Source organism: Colletotrichum higginsianum, chromosome 3 (assembly GCF_001672515.1).
Source record: "Colletotrichum higginsianum IMI 349063 chromosome 3, whole genome shotgun sequence".
NCBI classification, from domain to species: domain Eukaryota; kingdom Fungi; phylum Ascomycota; class Sordariomycetes; order Glomerellales; family Glomerellaceae; genus Colletotrichum; species Colletotrichum higginsianum.
In genome coordinates, this window is record NC_030956.1 from 1871052 (window position 1) to 1889265 (window position 18214).

Consider the following 18214-nt stretch of genomic DNA (forward strand, 5'->3'; position numbering starts at 1 on the left):
CCGCCTCGCTGCTCACAGTCGACCGGGGGGTTGGGGGTTGGTCACACCCACCACGAGTTAACGACAGCAGCAAAACTCCACACCACCAGACGAAGCGGTGGCATGGGTTAGCTTCGCTGTCCACAGGGACGACATCTCTGTGGTGATTCGACAACCAAGGAAAAGCGTTACCCAGGCCCATGGGTGGTTGACAAGACAAGAACGCAACCGTCTGCGTCTGCGTCTGCGTCTACGGTAGGCCCACCGCCTGCGTGATTGGAGGCGCACCTCGTTTTGGGGGAGGGCCTCGAGGCGGCTGATTGGGCCCGACGCCCCTTCTTGGCCGTGTTAGGGGCCGCCAGCAGCCGCCCTCCATACCACCAGAAACGGCCGTCGGAGCCTGACGCTGCCTTGTCTTGTCTGCGTTAGGGTCGCTCCTACTTGCCGCCCGCATGAAAACGTCCATCGCGATGATTCTCATGCGACCAGACGGATGGTCCTGCTCCCGCTGCTGGAACTCGAAGGGAGAGGGGTGAAGCAGACTCGACCTCGGAACCCAGAAGGGACCCAGAAGGGAGGGAAGCGAAATCCAATGTTTCGGTCTCATGGCAGAACATGTCTTGGCTCCGGACTCTGCAGGGCGGCAGGTCCAAGACTCCAGAACCGCAAGGTCGAACGAAGCCTGGAAGAAGGCAGCCCCTCTGTTCTTGGCAGCCTGCGATACATACTGAATGTTGACATACCGTACGTCTGCATGGCACCGTACGCACGTGTATGCCCGTGCTCTAACCGATGGGAATTGATTAAAACATTAATAATAAAAAATTGGTGAAAAGGGAACCGAAAACGAAAAATGCATAATAACAAAAAGGAGAAACATCGCGACCCCGTGGTCCGAACGGTTGAGTTTGCTTGGCCTAACCGCCCACAGCCCGACCAGGGCCGTGGTCTCCGGGCACCCCGAGCTTCCTGGGGACATGCAACTTTGTTTGAAATGAGGGGGAGGCGACGATGGCGAGATATACTATCGGACGTAATCAAGATCAATCTGTCCGGTAACATGAAGGGGCCAGGTGGATGGAGGCAATCGCGATTTCGCCCTGTCTCGAACATTCTCTTCCGGGACTGGCGCGCTCCGGAGTCCGCTCAAGAGTCCTCTCAGGACACCAAACGGAGATTCGACAACACAATGCGGGAAAAAGTCGCAGCTCGACGGCGCGTTACCGCCTCGTGCACCATCATCATGTGGCCGCGAAACAATATGAAGCCGAAAGGGGGGGGGCTTGGAAGGGCACGCGGCATATGTATGTTCCACTGTTCATGGCGCGTGTTGGAAGTCGCCATGGCATGCGCAGCCGACCGGTTCTCTGGCCGCAATCTGGACCGGTACCTGCTGCATGGTGTAGCGATGGCGATGCAAGTGTGGGAAATCAAAGAAGAAGAAAAGAAAAGAAAAAGGGGGGGACGAAGCGGGCAAAGGGGCTTCGTCGACATGTCACTGGAGTGCAAGGCACAGAGCGTTGCATCGCCAAAGTGACACACCACGTTGGCTTCGGCAGAGAGGCCCGATGGGATATGCACGAATCACAACGTGGACGCGCGAGGTTTTGACGGGCGGATTCCAGTTCTTTTCTCCGGCATCGCATCAGCCAGGTACTGCGGAACTAAGAACGAGGGTGGGAAAAATCTTCCCTTCCCCTTCCTCAAGTCCCAGACCGACATTTGTCGCGTCTCCATCCGGATGGATATCGCAAGGTCGTTCGCAACCGATGCTGCTCAACACCCCCTCCCGGCTTCGTATGTGTGTAGAAAATGATAGCAGTAGCAGGAGGATTTGTCCGCAAGCAGGGCAGGCGCGAGCATCTCTGACCGATGAAGGTTTCCTCGAAAGCCCGCAAGGCTCGCCCTTGCAGCGACTGCACGCGATAGAAGAGATGTTTCTTCGCTCCCTGCAGCCCGGCCGCCAGCCATGCCCCCCAAAGTCTGAGAAACATGCTCGAATCTGAGGTGCGCCAGTTGAGTTCAAGGGCCAGGGTTCCCCGTTTTTTCCCGTCTCTCTTACCTTGCTTTTTTTCTTCTTTTTTTTTTCTTTCTCTCTCTCTCTCTCTCACTCTCCATCTCCTCTCTTCCATCTCGTCGCAGGCTTGTCGGAACCCATGCTCTTTGGGCCAGTCACGGCCCAGAGAACGGGCGGCCACAACCCCTTGCTGTTCGTCCGATGTGCTGCGACAAGCATTGTCAAGAGTCGAGTCTGCAAAGGCCGACTATTCGCTGAGCGGCTCGAGTCTGTGGTGAGCTCTAAGGGGCGCTACTTGGCCTGTCAGTGGACGAGAGCTATCATTAAAGCTTGGGACTGCTGGGGGGCGGGACGAGCTTATCATCAATGTTTCCTACAGGCGCCCTGACCCAAACGCTTCTGACGGCCTACGTGCTTCACCATGCCATAGCAGAGCCCTGCCACCGCCATGGCGATTCGTTTCGAGATGTCTGCAAGCACAGCACAGGTGTTGATTGGCGATGCGAGACGAGTTTCCGGATGACGATCGGGACCAGGTACCCACCTACCCGCGGCCGGACGACATCCCGTCTCTTGGTCGGAGGAATACAAGTACCTAACCAAACAGCACACAGTGTATGGGCGAAACGACGTCGACAATATGGCCTATGACCACAACTCGTCTGGTAGGAATCACTGCGTGCGCGGACCGCGATATGAACCACAAAGCCCATCGCTGAAGCTTGGCGACGACAGGTCAGGACTCGGCGGCAACAGCAGTAGCAGCAGCAGCACAAGCAAGCCAGGCATCGGAATGAGTGAGAAGAGGGTCTTTTTTGGGGGGAGTTTCCCCCTTCCCTCAGCTGCGGCGCATTTCCGCCCATACATCAGGCCATATGCTGTCGGTCTCCAGTCCAGGACCGGCCTGACACCGGCAGACTGTAATTTGACATGGGGACCTCTCGGTGGGGGGGCATCTAAAGATGCGATGGCATCCAGCGCCAAGAATGCATGTTCATCGTCTCTCACACTCTGAGTACTCATTCACCCTTGGAAACTCTTGTCTGCCCAGCTCGAGCTTTAAGCAGCAACTACGGATGTCTACCGACGGACCATCTCCGATCACGACCCCTGGCAGGCTCATGGGGAGGAGGTTTCCTTTTTTTTCTTTTTTTTTCTTTCGTAGCTCGCTTCCTCGCTTCCCTAGGCTTGCCTGTCTGTCCCTTGCTTCCGAACATTCTTTCCTTCTATTCCCCCCGACGCCCCAACGGTCAACTCTCTGACCGACTGTCTCTCGCGTACCCACGATGATACCCACCTTACAGGCTCTCCGAGTCCCTCACACTCACAGTAAGACTAGCTCGCCTGTCTCTCTCCCTCTCTTTCTCTTTTCTAGCGCACCCACTAGAAGTGGGCACGTCGCGCCCGAGGCGGAGAGATACAGGACCAACCCATCTTGGCCCGCCGACCCCACAGTTGCATTTTTGTTGGAGAACACGGATCACCATCTGCCGCCTGATCCAAGTCAACGCGCCATTTCGACGGAGGCAGCGGCCACTCAGCAGGGTCTCCATCGTGGCAGCCTCGAAATCTCAGCCACAGAGGTGCCAGCTGCGAGATGATGCTATCCCACATGGGGCATAACGCTGCTCAACTGACTTCTAAAATTGTAAAACGCGGCCCCTCCTTTTGCATTTCTCGCCCACCCCTTTCCTCCTCCCTGTTATCGCGATGGAGGGGGGGGGGGGGGGGCTTTGGGACTGCGGTTGGGACTAGGAATTTGGGAATGGCGAGAGAAAGATGGAGAAGACGGTCCGCTTCGGCTGCATGTCGCCTTCAGTCTCCAGTCTTGGAATCCAAGACTTTTCGAGTGGTCAGCAAAGCGGGTTTTTGTCTTAGACATCGCGGCGGTCCGAGCAACAATGCCTTTCTTCTCCAACCCGTACCGAGCGGCCGCGCTTGCGGCGCGCCGTGTGTGGGAGAACATTACGAGATGGTCGTGGCAGCTATTTAGTTACAGTGTCTTGGCCCGTGGTTGTGTCCAACGACTCGCACGGTACAGATGTCCTTTGGTGCGTGATCCAAGGACGCGTGGCTGCCCGCTGATGCTGTCAAACAGCCTTGACGTCGCGAGTCCTCGGGTGCCGGATCTGTCACCTCCTCGCTGCTCCGAAACGACCGCCGCGCTGGACTTTGTGTGATCGCCGCGGGATCCGGAGAATGATACACATCCCGCAACGCTTGCCCCTGGCCAGAAACAACAAGACGGGACGCGGCGATCCCCAATCCCATCTTATATTCTTCCCCGTTATACTACTATAGTGTGTCTATATCATCTTCCGGTCAGCCTTACGTCGCTCTTCGTCTCATCTGTCCTCCCGCTGGCCGAGCCATCCCGATCATTGGATGGGAACTAGGTCGGCGCTACGGGCTTGTATCACAACTTGCACATCCGCAACGTGAATGTGTCACAGGCTTTCCCGCTGCAAAGCCTTGCTGGTGGGCAGCTGGAGGAGCACGGCATCATTGTGAGCCGTACGCCACCGATTCGCCTGGGGTATATGCACGCCTCGCGAAGTCTTGGACACGGCAGGCCACCGGGTGATTTCGGATTCGACGCGGCCCCTCCTTTTCGGCGGCGCCGGGAGGTGTGGGGCCGTGGATTTGAGCCCATCGCCGCCGACTTGAGATGGCGCGCTCCCAACCCTATCTATATCTACGGCTGGAGAGGCGCAGCGCGGCTGAAGCTGCAACTGCCGCGCCGGCCGAGGGACGAAACAGAAGGCTGCTCGAACTCGGATTGATTGGGGTTTCCAGCTTCGTCTCTTCCTTCGGATGCTGACATGGGACGGGCCACGTGGTCAGTCGTCAGGGCTGAGAAAGTCCCAGGACGGCATTCATGTCAGCAGTCAGGTATTGGGGCTATGCAAGATAACCAACCTCGGTGCGCGGGCATCCAAAAACCCCGGCTGACGCTCTGTCCAGAAACTTCGAGCCTTTGCTATTCTTACACAGTTTGACGGATCACGCGTCGAAATCCGAAATTGGTATTTCAGGCACGCAAATTCGATCCATCCGCCTGGTCGCACATGGGTGGCGCAGTCATCCCGTTTGGCCCGTCAGGATTTGGGCCACGTTCCTGATTTGCAATTTCTCGCTTTGTCGATGTCAGTTTGGAGGACGCGCGCTTCCTCCCACAGCTGACAAACAAGCAAGGTCCACCGCCAGGAACAAGATGCGATGTCCGCACGTGGACGCCAACGTGGTAAGGGGAGCACTAGTGAATCCTTACGCTCTACACGGCCGCATGACAAAGCTGGGAGCCATCATCTTAGAAAAGCAATGAGCTGGTCCTTATTGGGGATGGGAGGCGCTTGCCGCGGCTTACTAGACGGATAGGAAATGTCCTGTCAGGCTGTCAGAAACCTCCTTCCGGTTTGCTCGTTTCCCAAGCAGAGTTACGGTGCTGACGAGCCTGCGGTACTGACAAGGCAACCGTGCAGCTTCCCGACCTTTAGGGAGTCCGCATGCAGAACTACGTTGTTTTTGCTGCACTGTCTGGACATGTACCTGGGTTGTCGGCAAGGCTACCATGGCCGACGACGAGGACGACGAGCGACGACAGAATGTCTCCGTGGGCTGCTTAGGACGCCGCCGCGCCGAGACGGCGAGTTACAACCAAGATTCCCGTGACTTGGTCTGAAACGGAGCGAAACACAATTGAACCGTAACAAATCCTACGCTGGGGTTGCGCTCATCGCGCAGGCCCAAATGATACCGTTGCATGCGTTGTGATTGAAGCATCCGGGGGTGAGGTGGGGAGGGGTGCAATGCACACCGTTGAACCGTCGAGCTGTGATGGAATGGCATGATGGAAGGTTCGAAACAAGCCGACTCCGTTTTCTTCGGGTATGAAACGGCACATGTCAAACCAGTTCGACCGGGGACGGCGAGTGACGTGGGAGGGGGCATTCACGCACCCGAGTAAGTGCCCCGTGGTGTGGGTGCCCGTCTCCGCCTCCGCATCGAAACCTCCCTCCACCCCGCGTCCGTCCAGCTGTTGGTCCCGGCAGCGCACGGTGCCTCCGGCTCGACGTGTTACGGTTTTCATATCCATAAAACGGGCACTCCACACACACGCACCACACACACACACACACACAACGATGCACACACGGCGGGAAAGGAGGGGAGGGTGAAGAAAGACTTGGGGGAAACGGCGACATGACATCATCCCTGCAACATCCCCACACTCTGCATCCAAAAGCGCCCAACGCCCAACCTCCAATTATCTGTATGCCTCGACGTCACCTCACGCCCACGCCCACCGTTCACGGCCTGGGCCGCTTGAACGTTTTCTCCAAACTTGCTCCCTTCCCGCGCGTGGCGTGCGGTGTGAGACACGAGCTCGAGCTGGCGATTCATTCACGCGGTGCTGGTGGTTGGGTTCTGCGGGCCACGAACCCTCGTCGCCCACTCACTCTCCTTCTCGCTCTCTTTCCTTCCACTGCACCCGGGGACGTCCGTTGCGCCGTCTCTTGGTGGCATTTGTACATCCTCACTCGAGGAACTTGGGGGAATCGATCCAAGGTCAACAGAGACAGAACGAACAAGAGACGACGTTGCGTTTCGCCATGCTTCCGACACACGGCAGAGTATATCCGCTGCCTCCTCTCTTCCAACCTCTCTCCCGCCGACCACCTCTTCTACATTCCTCCTGTCGCGTCCAAACTACCCAAGTATGTAATACTCTTCTCGATCACTGCGCACAGCATTCGCCCACCCCCAGAACCCCAACCTTGTTTCCGGGATGCCACATTGTTAGTGTACATACGCGTGTGCCACAGTACAACAGTGTCGTTGGCGCACAGAAACTGCAGAACGCAGGACAGGGGCGGCGCCTTATTGGACTTTGGTAGCGCGAACCTTCACACCTGCGATCGCCGGCCACTGATGTGAATTGCGTTCAAGGTGGTCTAGCAAGAACGTGGTAATGAAGGGAGGGAGGGGGGGTTAGAAGTTGGAACTGGCATTTGTTTGCGTGGGTGTGCGTTGCGTTGGACGGAAACTGCACCGTGACGTCGCTTATCTCTGCACTCCCCGCCCTCCACCACACGATTCATCGTACCCGATTCTCACTTTGCCGCAAGCACGTTCTATCGGGTCCACACAGGTAAGAATGGGGTCTGGAATCGCGTTCAACCCGTCCCCTCGATATTCAACAACCACTTCCTGGGCCGGAGACTTCGAGTGAGGCTCGTCATCTCTTGCTAGCTTCGCACCGCGCGGGTTTGTGACCCGGTCTTGGTCCGGCCTGGAAGAGCCGAAGCTTGCCCAGCCGAGCTGCAGGGTCTGACAGGGATGAAGCTGCTGACGACAAGACGGACCTAGACTGTTGCCCTGCTTTTCCTGGACGCAAAAGCCGCTGCTATAGATTCACAGGCCTCCTACGCAACCGGTACGTCGAACAGGCAGGCTTTGCACCGCAGAAACCACGCGTTCCTGTCGCCAGAACCCTTGCTACGTGCAGTAGTGGGAAATGCAGGCAAACGTAGTGTACAGAATCGGCATGGCAAGCGGGCAGCCCGTAAGATGGACGGCGATAGGACCGTCGGCGGGCCATCATCAAGAACATGTAGGATGCCGCGGGGCTTCGTCGCACGGGATGAGGTCACACAGTACACTCTACGCTCTTGCAATGTACCTCTTTTTTTTCCACCCTCCCTTCCCTTTTTTCTTCTTTTCTTTTTCTCTTTGCATTCCTACTGCCCGCATCCAAGAGTGGCCGGTGAATGCGAATCATGGTTCGCTTATCGGAGAGAGACCTTGGCTCTGACGGAGTATCAGGATCATCAGGCGCTGACCGAGCCCTGGCGACGTGCGGCGCCCGGCCTTGTTTTCGATCTTCTTGTCGGCGGACGTCTGCGACGCTTCTTCCGCCGCGTGTCATCGCAAGGGGTGTCTTTCGACCTCCCTCCCTCGTGCGGGCTGTATATGCATACATCCGGTCTTCGGCTTCAGGTGCCGCGTATATCGGGATGGTGTCGGGCGTGAGGCGTCATGTTGCGGCCCGTCCTCGGTATCTCGTCGCCACGGCGAACGGGATGCGTTCAAGCAAGGCTGCCTGGGAAGCGAGATCGGCTGCGGAGCTCGTCTTCGTTTATGGAACTTGCCTTTCCCCAAGCCGTGCCTAAAAGCTGTCTTGTCTTGTTGTATGCCTGGGGATCTCGGCAATGTTTGCCAACTAGGTGCAGAAGCAACATGTTGAAGAAGAAAAGACATGACAAAGGCCGGCCTATTACATGGGCGGCCTGAGACATCTTTGGTTCAACAAGACGAAACATGGTATGGGGGTTGAGACACGAGACGCTTTCTTACTTCTTGGGCTTTTGATTAACGATGGGCCAGTCGCTCTCAACTTGCTTCATCGGGGCGAACACGAGGGAGGAGCATGCTGTTGCACATTTGGATTTCCAGTGACCAAGCTGGTGTTTCCAAGGGTGCGGCATTGCTCTGCTTGAGAGCGTGGCGGTGGAGGTGCGGCCTTCGCGGGATGGGAGTTGTTTGTCGACAGCGATCACGACCCAATCGACGTCGTCTCCTCTACGCGGATTGGTATCTCTCGTACTTCATTTTTGCTATCCGGCCCGGGGCTTCGGACAAAGCTTCCCGGGCGCCCGCGTCTTCTGTTGTCGGCAAGCTCGCCATTGAACCCAGCCTTCGCTTCCGATGGGCGGGACTTCCGACGCTGTCGTCGGAGAATGCGTCGTTGCCGAAAGAGACAGATAAATAGCAGCTGGCGCGATCTTACAGGTTGTTTCCTAGGTGGACTTGAAACGTCCAGGCTTGCCTGTCAACATCTCAGGGTCGAGGACAATGATGAGGTCTTGTTGTCTGGATCAGACTCTCCGTCCAGTATGCAAGCAGCGAGCGATTCCGAGTTGGGCCCAGGATATGTCAACGAGAAAGTGTCATTCCGAATTCATAACATTTAAAATCGTGACGGGGTATTCTAAGGAACCTCTGAACAAGGCCACGTGTTCTCATGACGTTGTGACGCTGTCTGTTAATCCAAGTGTCTTGAAAGACCATTCTCACAAATAGCATATGAACACTCCAATGATTTTCACTTGGTATAATTCATAAAGCCGGTCGTGATTCCAGAACGCCTAGCTTGCCGTGTTTTGCAATACATGCCATGGTATCGGTAAACCTTTTGCGTAGCCTGGATCCTTCGACCGCCACCTGCCTGCCTTCTCCGCCAGCGCTCACCAGACACGTCCAGGTGTAAGCCGGTGGCAGAAGAGGGACGATATTGAGATCAGAGCTTTGTTTCTGGGTCCTGAATCGATGGCTCAAACGAAGGCCACAGTGCCTTTAACATAGCCCCAGCAAATCTATGCTGCGTAAGCCGTGTGGACGCGGCAGCTCCATCAAGCACTGAGGACCCCGACGCTTACTAACAGACGCGTTGAAGAAGTCACTGGTTGCCTTTTGTCTGATCTGTATCAGGCTGTTGAACCGGGCTTCGAAGGCACGCAGAGGAGCGTCTATTGCTTGAGACTCGGGAATCATCCCGAATCGTTGCCGTCACGAATGTGCTCATCGCTTGAATCCTTCCCAGTTCTGCAGAAGAGGAAGAAGATGAGAGAGAGAGAGCCTTGTACCCGTGTGTTCCGAGGTATGGTTTATGACCATCGAGGAGAGGAGCGGCCGTGAGGGCACAAGTGGCCATTTATAGGCCGTGTAGGATGGTGGTGTTAGAGAGTGTGATGTATAGTCACGGGACACATCCATGTGCCAACACTAATGGACCTGCGGCTGCTTCCGGCCTATTACTTGAAGATAGTAAACTACATGAAAGATTCTTGTCCTGGATAACGCATGGCATGATGCTTTTATATGGATCAATGTCAGTCATCTCAACCACACGAATACAACAGAAGGGTCTTCGCCTATAGCACAATGACCCCATAAGAGCAATATCGATAGACGCTGCTGGATCATTCCAAGAACACCACATGTACGGCAGAAACATGATCGGTCCAGTCCCGTACATCATCCATCCCATCGCAGACCTATGCCTGCCTTCAGGAACTCCGTTTGTGCGACTAGATAATGAAAGAGACCGCTTGCAGCCATGCGCCGGAGGGACACTCTGGGGGGCTGTTTGAAGTGTTCCCGTGTGTATCCCACGAGGCAGCAAACGCCCAAGGACTCTCGTCCCTTGCCCCCACCCCCCAGAGACAGCTGCACACATTCCCGGATGGCTTGGGCCACGCGAGGCATTAATCTACCGGTCTCCTAGACTGGCCCTTCACGTCCTTCGACACATGTTGCTAACCGTCTCAAGCATCGTTGAAACCAAACCCTGACAGTTGCGCCGTTCATCGTGTTTGACGATGCAGGCTTTGACCAGGCCGTCGAGGGCGCGTTGATCTGCAACCATGTGATTGTGATCTTGTACAGGTTTTGACAACCTAGAAGGAAAGACCTTAGTCCTCTTGGCCGCCTGAGCACACGCGGATCCGCGGACGACAGTCTCGATCCACCTCAATCCCCAAGAAGCCCAGCCGGGCGTCGTTGACAGTTGATCCTTGCAGCTTGCTCGCCTTCAGAAGGAGAGCCAGCAGGGCGAAAGTTGTGGAATCATTGACTGCCCTTGAGGGGTATGCTCGGTTAGTCTCGAGTCCCAATGTCAGGCATACTGGCTTGCCTGCAGCCGCCCTTCTCTAGTATCGTGGATGCATGCAGCCGCCACACCTCAGGCTCCATGACCTAGGTTGGCCATCCCCAGCATCGCCGACAAACTAACCACAATCAGATGTCACAACAAATGCAATCGGATACATGTTCGAAAAAAGACTGTTTGAAACCGCCCTCTCTACTCCGAAAAAAAAAACCGTCGGGGTATAGTATTGTTACAAACGTAGGCAACGGAAAGAATCCTAACTGTCCCGAGTTGTCTCTTGCCCGGGCAGAAGAGAAAAAGCAAAAAGGAAAACAGCGCGGAAGCGAAAGAAAAGAAAAGAAGTTTGGGCCCATCAGGATGTTCTTGACTTTTATCCCCCTTCCTTCCTTGCATCCTCTCGTGTCCCCCGTATCTGTCCAAATCTCAAATCATTAATAGCGTCGTCTCTCATCTCGTGTTTTTCTCTCCTGGTTCTGTCTGAGGCAGACAGCCCTCCCCAATGTCGTGTGACCAGGCGTCCTTCAATCATCGCCAAAGGTCGGCCGACTTTTTCTCGTTGTTCGCCGTGCTGGGTCTGGGCCAGAGATCCTCGTCACTCCCCTTGCTGCCGCCGGTGTTCTGGCTCGGTAAGGCCATGAACATGCCAGCGCCATTGCCCACCATGACACTCTTTCTCGCTGCGGACGTGTTCCATCCGGATCCCGCAATATCAGCCCCCAAGCCATAGGAGCTGATAGGGCGATCGCCGTGAAAGCTCATGCTTCCGCGGTGGTGAGGACCGCCACCCAGAGGCGAAGTGGGTTGAAGCATCACCGACGACCAGTCTAATGCATCATCTGTCTTGGTGTAGATCGTCAGGGGGTGAGACAGCGGCCCTGTGCCGGCGAAGGGGTTCGTAGAGCTGAAGCGCTGCGAAGCGCGAACGTTGGACGCGGCGGCGAAGGGGCGGGGGACCGCCATGCCGGCGCTGCTAGGTGGCGCAAGGCCACCGCGTCTGCCGCTGGGCAGGCCCGACATTGGCCGGTGAGAAGTGACCGAGTGAGACGACTTGGGTCGAGCGTTCGCCCCGTACGAGAAGGGTGCCGCAGGGCGGGGCAGACCCTCAAGCTCGTCCTGAAAGTACTCGTCCAGGACGTAAACCGACCTCAGATTAGGCATGCCGTTGCCTCTGAGGGATGCCGCCAAATACGTGTAGTAACTAGCTGTAACACTGGAGTAGGGGCCCGCAGACTTGTGTGCAGTGATCTCGAAGCGTAGGGATTCCAAGGAGGTCGACGCGAGCCGACGCGTCCTCGGACCACTCTTGAAAGCGTCGCTCACCAAGGCCTCGATGGCTAGTGTCTGCAGATTCGTGGCTGCAGAGAGAATATCGGCGAGTGTGGCGGGGTGGACGCCTGTCTTGAGCAGAGACAGGACGAGTAGGTGGTTGCGAGTGTCAGCACGGGCAAGGTAGTCGACCAAGCCGTTAGCGGTGACTGCGGGGGTATTGCTGAGAATAATCTCCTCCAGGGGCGGGAAAGGAGGCAACTCTTCGTTGCGGGTGAAGATATCGTCCGAGAAGGCTTGCGAATCCATCACCTTCAACGCGCGGAGCCTTCCAAGGTTCGCCAGAGCGTGCCGCAGAACGATCGGGTCCATATTGATCTTGATCAACTCGAGGACCTCGAGATTCTGCCATATCCCGCCGTGCGCCAGCTTAGACAAGCTGCCCTCGGCGCCTCCGTGGTATGTCATTTTGCGGAGGTCTCGGCATCTAGCCTCGACCTCGAGCCTGAGCGTTGCATAGCCATGTTCGTCGGAAAAGAGGCCCTCGGGCAGGTCGACGTAGACCAGGTTCGGCAGCACATGAATGATGCGAGCGAGATCGGCTGTGGCAGCTTCCCGGAGCATGTAGGGCACCTTGAAGTAGCGAACTCGAGAGCCGAAGCGCGTGGGATCCTCGCGCAGCGTCCTGCAGAGCAGCTTCAGGCGAACGGTGGGGGTATCTTCGGGGTCGGCGTTACGTTTGAAGAAGGTTTTGCGCTTCCGCTGCTCCGACAGGTAAATCTCGCGAGGGCAGTAGTGGACGGCGTCGATCCGGATGCTGTGGTACCTAGAGCGAAGGGAAGTCAGGAGGAATTCGGCGCGTGGGAGGAGGGGAGACGTACAGCAGGGCGTTGGCTGCCTGGTTCCATTTCCAGCAGACGCGCGCGCAGTGGGCTAGATCTCTCAGATCGCATAACATGCAAGCGTCAAAGATAGCGCTCGTCTCGCATGTTTCGTACGTCTCATCTTGTGTGTGAGGGCAGACGGAGGCGAAGATGCGGAGGAGTATATTCTTTGGCAGGCTCTGGAAGAGAGCGGCGGAGGCTCTAGTCGGGATGTGGGTGCCGGGCGGCGAGACGACGTTGCGGTAGTTTTGCTGTACCTGCGACGAGTATTTTGACAATTGCTGATCGGTGAAATCGTGCGACTTTTGCTGCCGATGACCCTGCTGCTGCTGCTGCTTCTTCTTATCCTTGTCCTTGCGAAAGAATCTCATCTTCTGTAGAGGCCGAATGGCGAGCTTCATGTCCTTAGGACAAGAGAGGAGGAGGAGGAGGAGGAGGAGGAGGAGGAGGGGTGAAAAGGGCTTGCCGAGGGTGGTACTCAGGGGAATGATATATTAAATCGACGGGTCCCGGCGTAGCATTGGCCGGTTGGCACCGGCGTCTGGGTGGATTGGGGGCGGGAGAGCGAGGCTTCTGCAGGTCCCACGCTACGACGAACCAAAGTTTGAGTGAGAAAGAAGTGTTTAGGGTAGCGTAACGGAGGAGGCGGCGGCGGAGGCGGAGGCGCCGGAGGCGGTGGTGGTTGTGGTGGTCAGCTCGTCTTTCGCTCCTTCCACGCTGAGATGAACGAGAGGCCCAGTGGGTTATCTCAATGTAGGTAGGCCTTCCTGCCTTGGGATAAAATGTCAACGGTTTTTGTCTGGGATGGCCTGGTCAGATGGCGCAAACTCCTTCTTAAACTTTGGATGAAATCCCTGCCAACGTGACAGGCGGACAACGGACGGGAAGACAGTGTGTCGGCTCTCGATCCCACGACAATGATGCCCGACAAAGAGTGAAAAGGGGAACGACAACGATGCCGCACCACAAAGAAAGGAAGAAAGAGAGAGAGCCAACGAGGCTCAGCTCAGGAACACTGACAATCGCGCCGGCGGGAGGCGGCAGCAACCAGGGGAAATCTTAGTGGCTCCTTGGTGTGTCCCAGGCCCTCCTCTGGCGTCTGCTCTCCCCCATTCGGCGTGCGCTCCACCGCGAGGCGCCTTACCCATCCTAGGGACCCCTGAAATGGTCAATCGCCAGTGTGGGGGAATGAGCCGACTCCGCCCCTGATTCGCTTTGGCTGCGGCCATCTCAGGGGTCCGCATCCCCCCTGACCTCTCGAGGAGCAACGGACACGCATCGCTTCGCCCATCATCACTTTCACCCTGGATGGCCAAGCCCATCCTCTTCTTCTTGAAACGAAACACACCCAGATCTTGGGCTTTTCTTTCTTCTTCCACCTATTACGTACTGCCCACTGTTTTGCGCCTCCCTCTTCTACCGTTGGTGCCACTCAAACATGACATGTTGTCTTGATGCCCAACGGGGTGATAATGCACCAAACGAAACCCGTGATCAAGGAGTAACCGAGAACCAATCTAATGCTCAAATATGCTACTCTGCTCGTACATATCCATATTCAACCCATGCAATCCCATCGCCACCGTCAATTGTTGCCTTGCTAGTTCTCCCCGTAGCCCATTACATCCGCCCATACCCCTATATAATATCGTGAATCGCGAACTGGTCAACGACCGAAGACAGTCTGGTAGCCCAACACGTTGAATTCCCAGCGAGTATTCGACACCGTTTTGTACATGCCCCCCCGGAGACCGTTGTCACTCGTCTCTGAGCCGTGCTCAGCGGCGGGTTGCGCCTCGTACATTTTGGCCGATGTGTCATCGCCCTTAGTTGCCGTTCAATTGCACTCCGTCCAGAGGGCTCGCAGGGCCCGAGGGGCGCTTGGCGCGGAGGGTGAGGGGGAAGGGGTATTCGTCGGGGTCTTCCTCCTCGCTACAAATGCGCATTAGCTTCGTCACATCACAGACAATTTTGGGGCAACCTACGGCAACTTCCAAGCGACGTAGTCCTCCGTGTTCAGTCCTTCTCTGCCCTCTTGCAAGCTGGCAAAGTCGCCCGGGGTCATCATGCCGGTGCGATCGCGGGGAGACCCGGGCACTGAGAAGGGCCGCGATATCTTCTGCTCCACGCCGGGGATAAAGTCCTCCTCCTCCTCGTCTCCGCTGAAGGAGCCGGGATAAGCCCGTCTCAGTGCCAGCTGGCGAGCCTTGACATATTCCATGCCCATCCTCTTCCAGTCCAGCAGGTCGCTGAGGCGCTCCGTACGATTACGCTGGTTGATGCGCTGGCGACGGCTCTTTTGGCAAAAGTCAAACATGTGCGTCGTAAGCTGGTTAACCGAGTCGTCGACTCCCTTGGTCCTGCGATCGACAATGTAGATGCCGTAGTCGCTCGAGTTTTCAATCAGCTCCTCCATGTAACATCCGAAGCCCGACAAGTTAGTCGTGATGCTGGGGACTCCCATGACGGTACACTCGGCAGGGGTATAGCCCCAAGGTTCGTAGTAAGACGCAAAGATACCCATATGCGTGCCGCGCACAAACTCGTCGTAGTCCAGAGGCAGAACTGGGTTGGCCGAGTTCAGGAACTCTGGGTGGAAGACGATCTTGACACGGTCTGTGGGGTGATTGAAGAGCTGGACACGCCTGATCTGGTTGAGGACGGGGTCCTCGCTGTCATTGAGCATGTTGTGAGTGACGATGGGGGGGAGGCCATGGCGCTTCATCGCGAACAACCGCCTACGAATGAGGACGCGGTCCTGGGCGCTGATGAGCTCCTTGTCATCAGGCATCGGGTCGCCATCGTGCCACTTGAGCGAGCGCTCAAAAATGCGACGTCCAATACCCTTCTCGATGACATCGACAGTGTCCCGCAGCGACTTGATGACGGCCTGGCCCTTGAGGGCTTCTACTGTCAGTGAGGTGGTCTGTGCCGGCATGATGACGAAGGCTACAACGGTGATCTTGCTGCCGGCGGACTTGAGGCGATGGTTCAAACGGGCCAGCGACTCAATGAACATGTCAACGCCCTTATTTCTGAACTCATAGCGGCCGGCGGTGAAGAAGTAGAGCGTGTTCTCGGGGTCGAAGTCGTAGTGGCCATAGAAATGTCCACGGACGAAGTCGTGGATTTTTTCCTTGGCTTGCTGGTGCAGGTTCTGGAACTCGTGCATGGCAGAAAACTTTGTAACGTTCAGACCGTTAGGCAGCACACCGTCCGGCTTGCGCTTGAGCAGATGCTCACTCTCGTATGCAGTAATGTGTGATACCGTCGTGAAAACATCGCAGGAGTGAGCGGCAGCACGCTCAATGCAGTAGCGGTGGTAGATGCCACGCTTTCCGGCCTCGGCATCAACATCGAACCATTGGAGGTTGTTGTAGAAGTCGACAGAGCCTGCGCATAGGTATCTTCCCAAAAGGGTGGCGTGGGTGGTGAAGATGGTTGTCACATCAATGCGACGCTTCTTGGTGAGGGGAAGGGCGACACCGGCAAGCCACTCGTGAAAATGCGCGATGACGGCTCTCTTTTTCTCGTGACAAACAAACTGCAGGGAGTCAGCTTCATTCTCCGGTTGCTCTCGTTCTCCTCACCTCTCCCAGGAACCAGGCGACAACGTATCCAAAAATGACGGCCTCGTTCGTCTCATCATCGTTGGGCGGCGAGGGAATGCTCGCGACGTTCCACAGGTCCGCCTTCCACTCATCCATGAAGTGGTAGGCCGTCTTGGTGTCGAAAAGCAGGACTCGTGGGGCACCGTCGATGAGCCATCGACCGTAGAGAATGCCAATACCACGGTCTCTCATGGACTGAATCGTAGCAGCAAGCTCGGGGTTCGTTGGCTCCAGCTCCTCAACCTCGACTGCGGCCTATGTCTGGTCAGCAAACCGTCGAGACGGGCATCGATGAGGCCCGTCTTACCGAGTTGTGGTTCAAGGGACCGATGAGCGTGTAGCGGTCGCCATATTCGGCCGTCGTTACAGGCGCCTTAGACTTGAGGACGGAGTAGATACCGCCAACTGGACAGAATGGGTCAGCCCACTGCGGAGACGAGAATGCGGGGGGTGGAGGACACGGGGATGGTACCTCGATGGGCAACTTCGGTTGCAATTTCGAAGAGTAGGTGGTTCTTCACATCGCGGGCAGGACGGTCGTTGTTGTCCCGCTGACCTTGTGGAAAGTCGGCCATGATGGTGGAAGATGGGGAGCTCTGACGATGCTGGCTGGGTCAAGGAGAGGTATGTCAGCTGCTGAGGAAAACGGATGGTTCGAGTGCAGGCTATTAAAACTGCGGATGGAAGGTAGAAAAGGAGCGCAGAAAGCTTGCGCCGGAGACCAGAGGCCCAATTCAAGCTCGGATGACGCAAGCATGCAGCAGGTTGGGTAGGCACTCACCGGTAACCAAGGTGACACGATTGGAGAACTTGAGGAACGTCGGAGCTTGGAGAAGCTCTCAATGTGGCCTGTGGGTGGACAAGGCTTTGATTTAAAACAATAGGAGTGCGGGATGTCTTGGGAAAGACACACAGAAACGACGACAACGAAAAGGGAAGACAAGAGCTCTCGAGCGATGAGAAGTTGTTTGCGGGGAAGAAAGGTTTTAGCTACGGAGGGGACCTGGACAGGAGAGAGCGCGCAGGTAAGGCCTGGTCTGATGTGTGTGTGGTGGTTGTGTGTGGTTGGACAATCCAGTCACTGATTTCCAGTCCCGCCCAGAATTCCTGTTCACGCTAGCAGGAAAGCTACCTTCTCGACAATACCTACCTACCTACCTACGTACGCCACTTGAGTCTGGCTAGGTAGGCAGGTACATCGACTTTATCCGTACTGCGCGCTTGAGGTAGGTCAGCCACGAAATATACTTATTCGTACTTCCTTCCCTTCATGCCATACATACCTACTCAAGGATATTCATTTGTATCGATGGGAGGAGCCCTTTTTTCCGCTTCTTTTTTCTCCCTCTCTTTTCCTCTCCCCTCTTGCTTGTGGAGACAGCAGAGGCAGCTGGACAGATAACCGACGGGGAGAGGAAGTGGATGGATGGTCCGACAAGGAACCTCCCCTCCCCTCTCCTCTCATCCCTCCTTCCTCGCAGCATAGTCCTGGAGATACTGGAGAGAGTGTGTACATCTGCGGGAGAAGAGTGCGATGGGCTCCTCTCAAGTCCCCTCCCACTCCCTCCAGCATGGCAGAGGGTGACATGGTGGGACAACAACAGCGGATACCTAGCACAGGGCCCCTGGACCTGACTGAAGCTACCGCTAGTGGGAATCCACACTGCAGCTTGGAGCGCTTTTGGTTGTGCGATACCAGGGGGGTACAAGTCCAGACCGCGAACTCCCTCAACAAATTCTTTCCCATATAGCACTCTCCGAGGATTTGTGTTTTCCGCGCTGCCAT

At 56.3% G+C, this 18214-nt stretch overlaps 3 protein-coding genes across 3 annotated transcripts; 1 reads left to right on the forward strand and 2 right to left on the reverse strand.

Moving 5' to 3' along the window:
• Positions 1 to 3897: 3897 nt before the first annotated feature.
• CH63R_04132 (uncharacterized protein) lies at positions 3898 to 4779 on the forward strand (the record flags this gene model as incomplete). Its single annotated transcript, XM_018299107.1, has 2 exons — positions 3898 to 4047; positions 4450 to 4779. The coding sequence occupies 2 exons, from the start codon at positions 3898 to 3900 to the stop codon at positions 4777 to 4779; spliced, it is 480 nt and encodes a 159-aa protein (XP_018160353.1).
• Positions 4780 to 11192: 6413 nt separating this feature from the next.
• Positions 11193 to 13218, reverse strand: CH63R_04133 (F-box domain-containing protein; the record flags this gene model as incomplete). The annotated part of the gene is made up of 2 exons (XM_018299108.1): positions 11193 to 12759; positions 12815 to 13218. The coding sequence occupies 2 exons, from the start codon at positions 13216 to 13218 to the stop codon at positions 11193 to 11195; spliced, it is 1971 nt and encodes a 656-aa protein (XP_018160354.1).
• A 1425-nt stretch (positions 13219 to 14643) lies between these two features.
• Positions 14644 to 17003, reverse strand: CH63R_04134 (Glycogen synthase; the record flags this gene model as incomplete). Its single annotated transcript, XM_018299109.1, has 5 exons — positions 14644 to 14749; positions 14803 to 16361; positions 16408 to 16683; positions 16736 to 16833; positions 16901 to 17003. The coding sequence occupies 5 exons, from the start codon at positions 17001 to 17003 to the stop codon at positions 14644 to 14646; spliced, it is 2142 nt and encodes a 713-aa protein (XP_018160355.1).
• Between the last annotated feature and the right edge of the window lie 1211 nt (positions 17004 to 18214).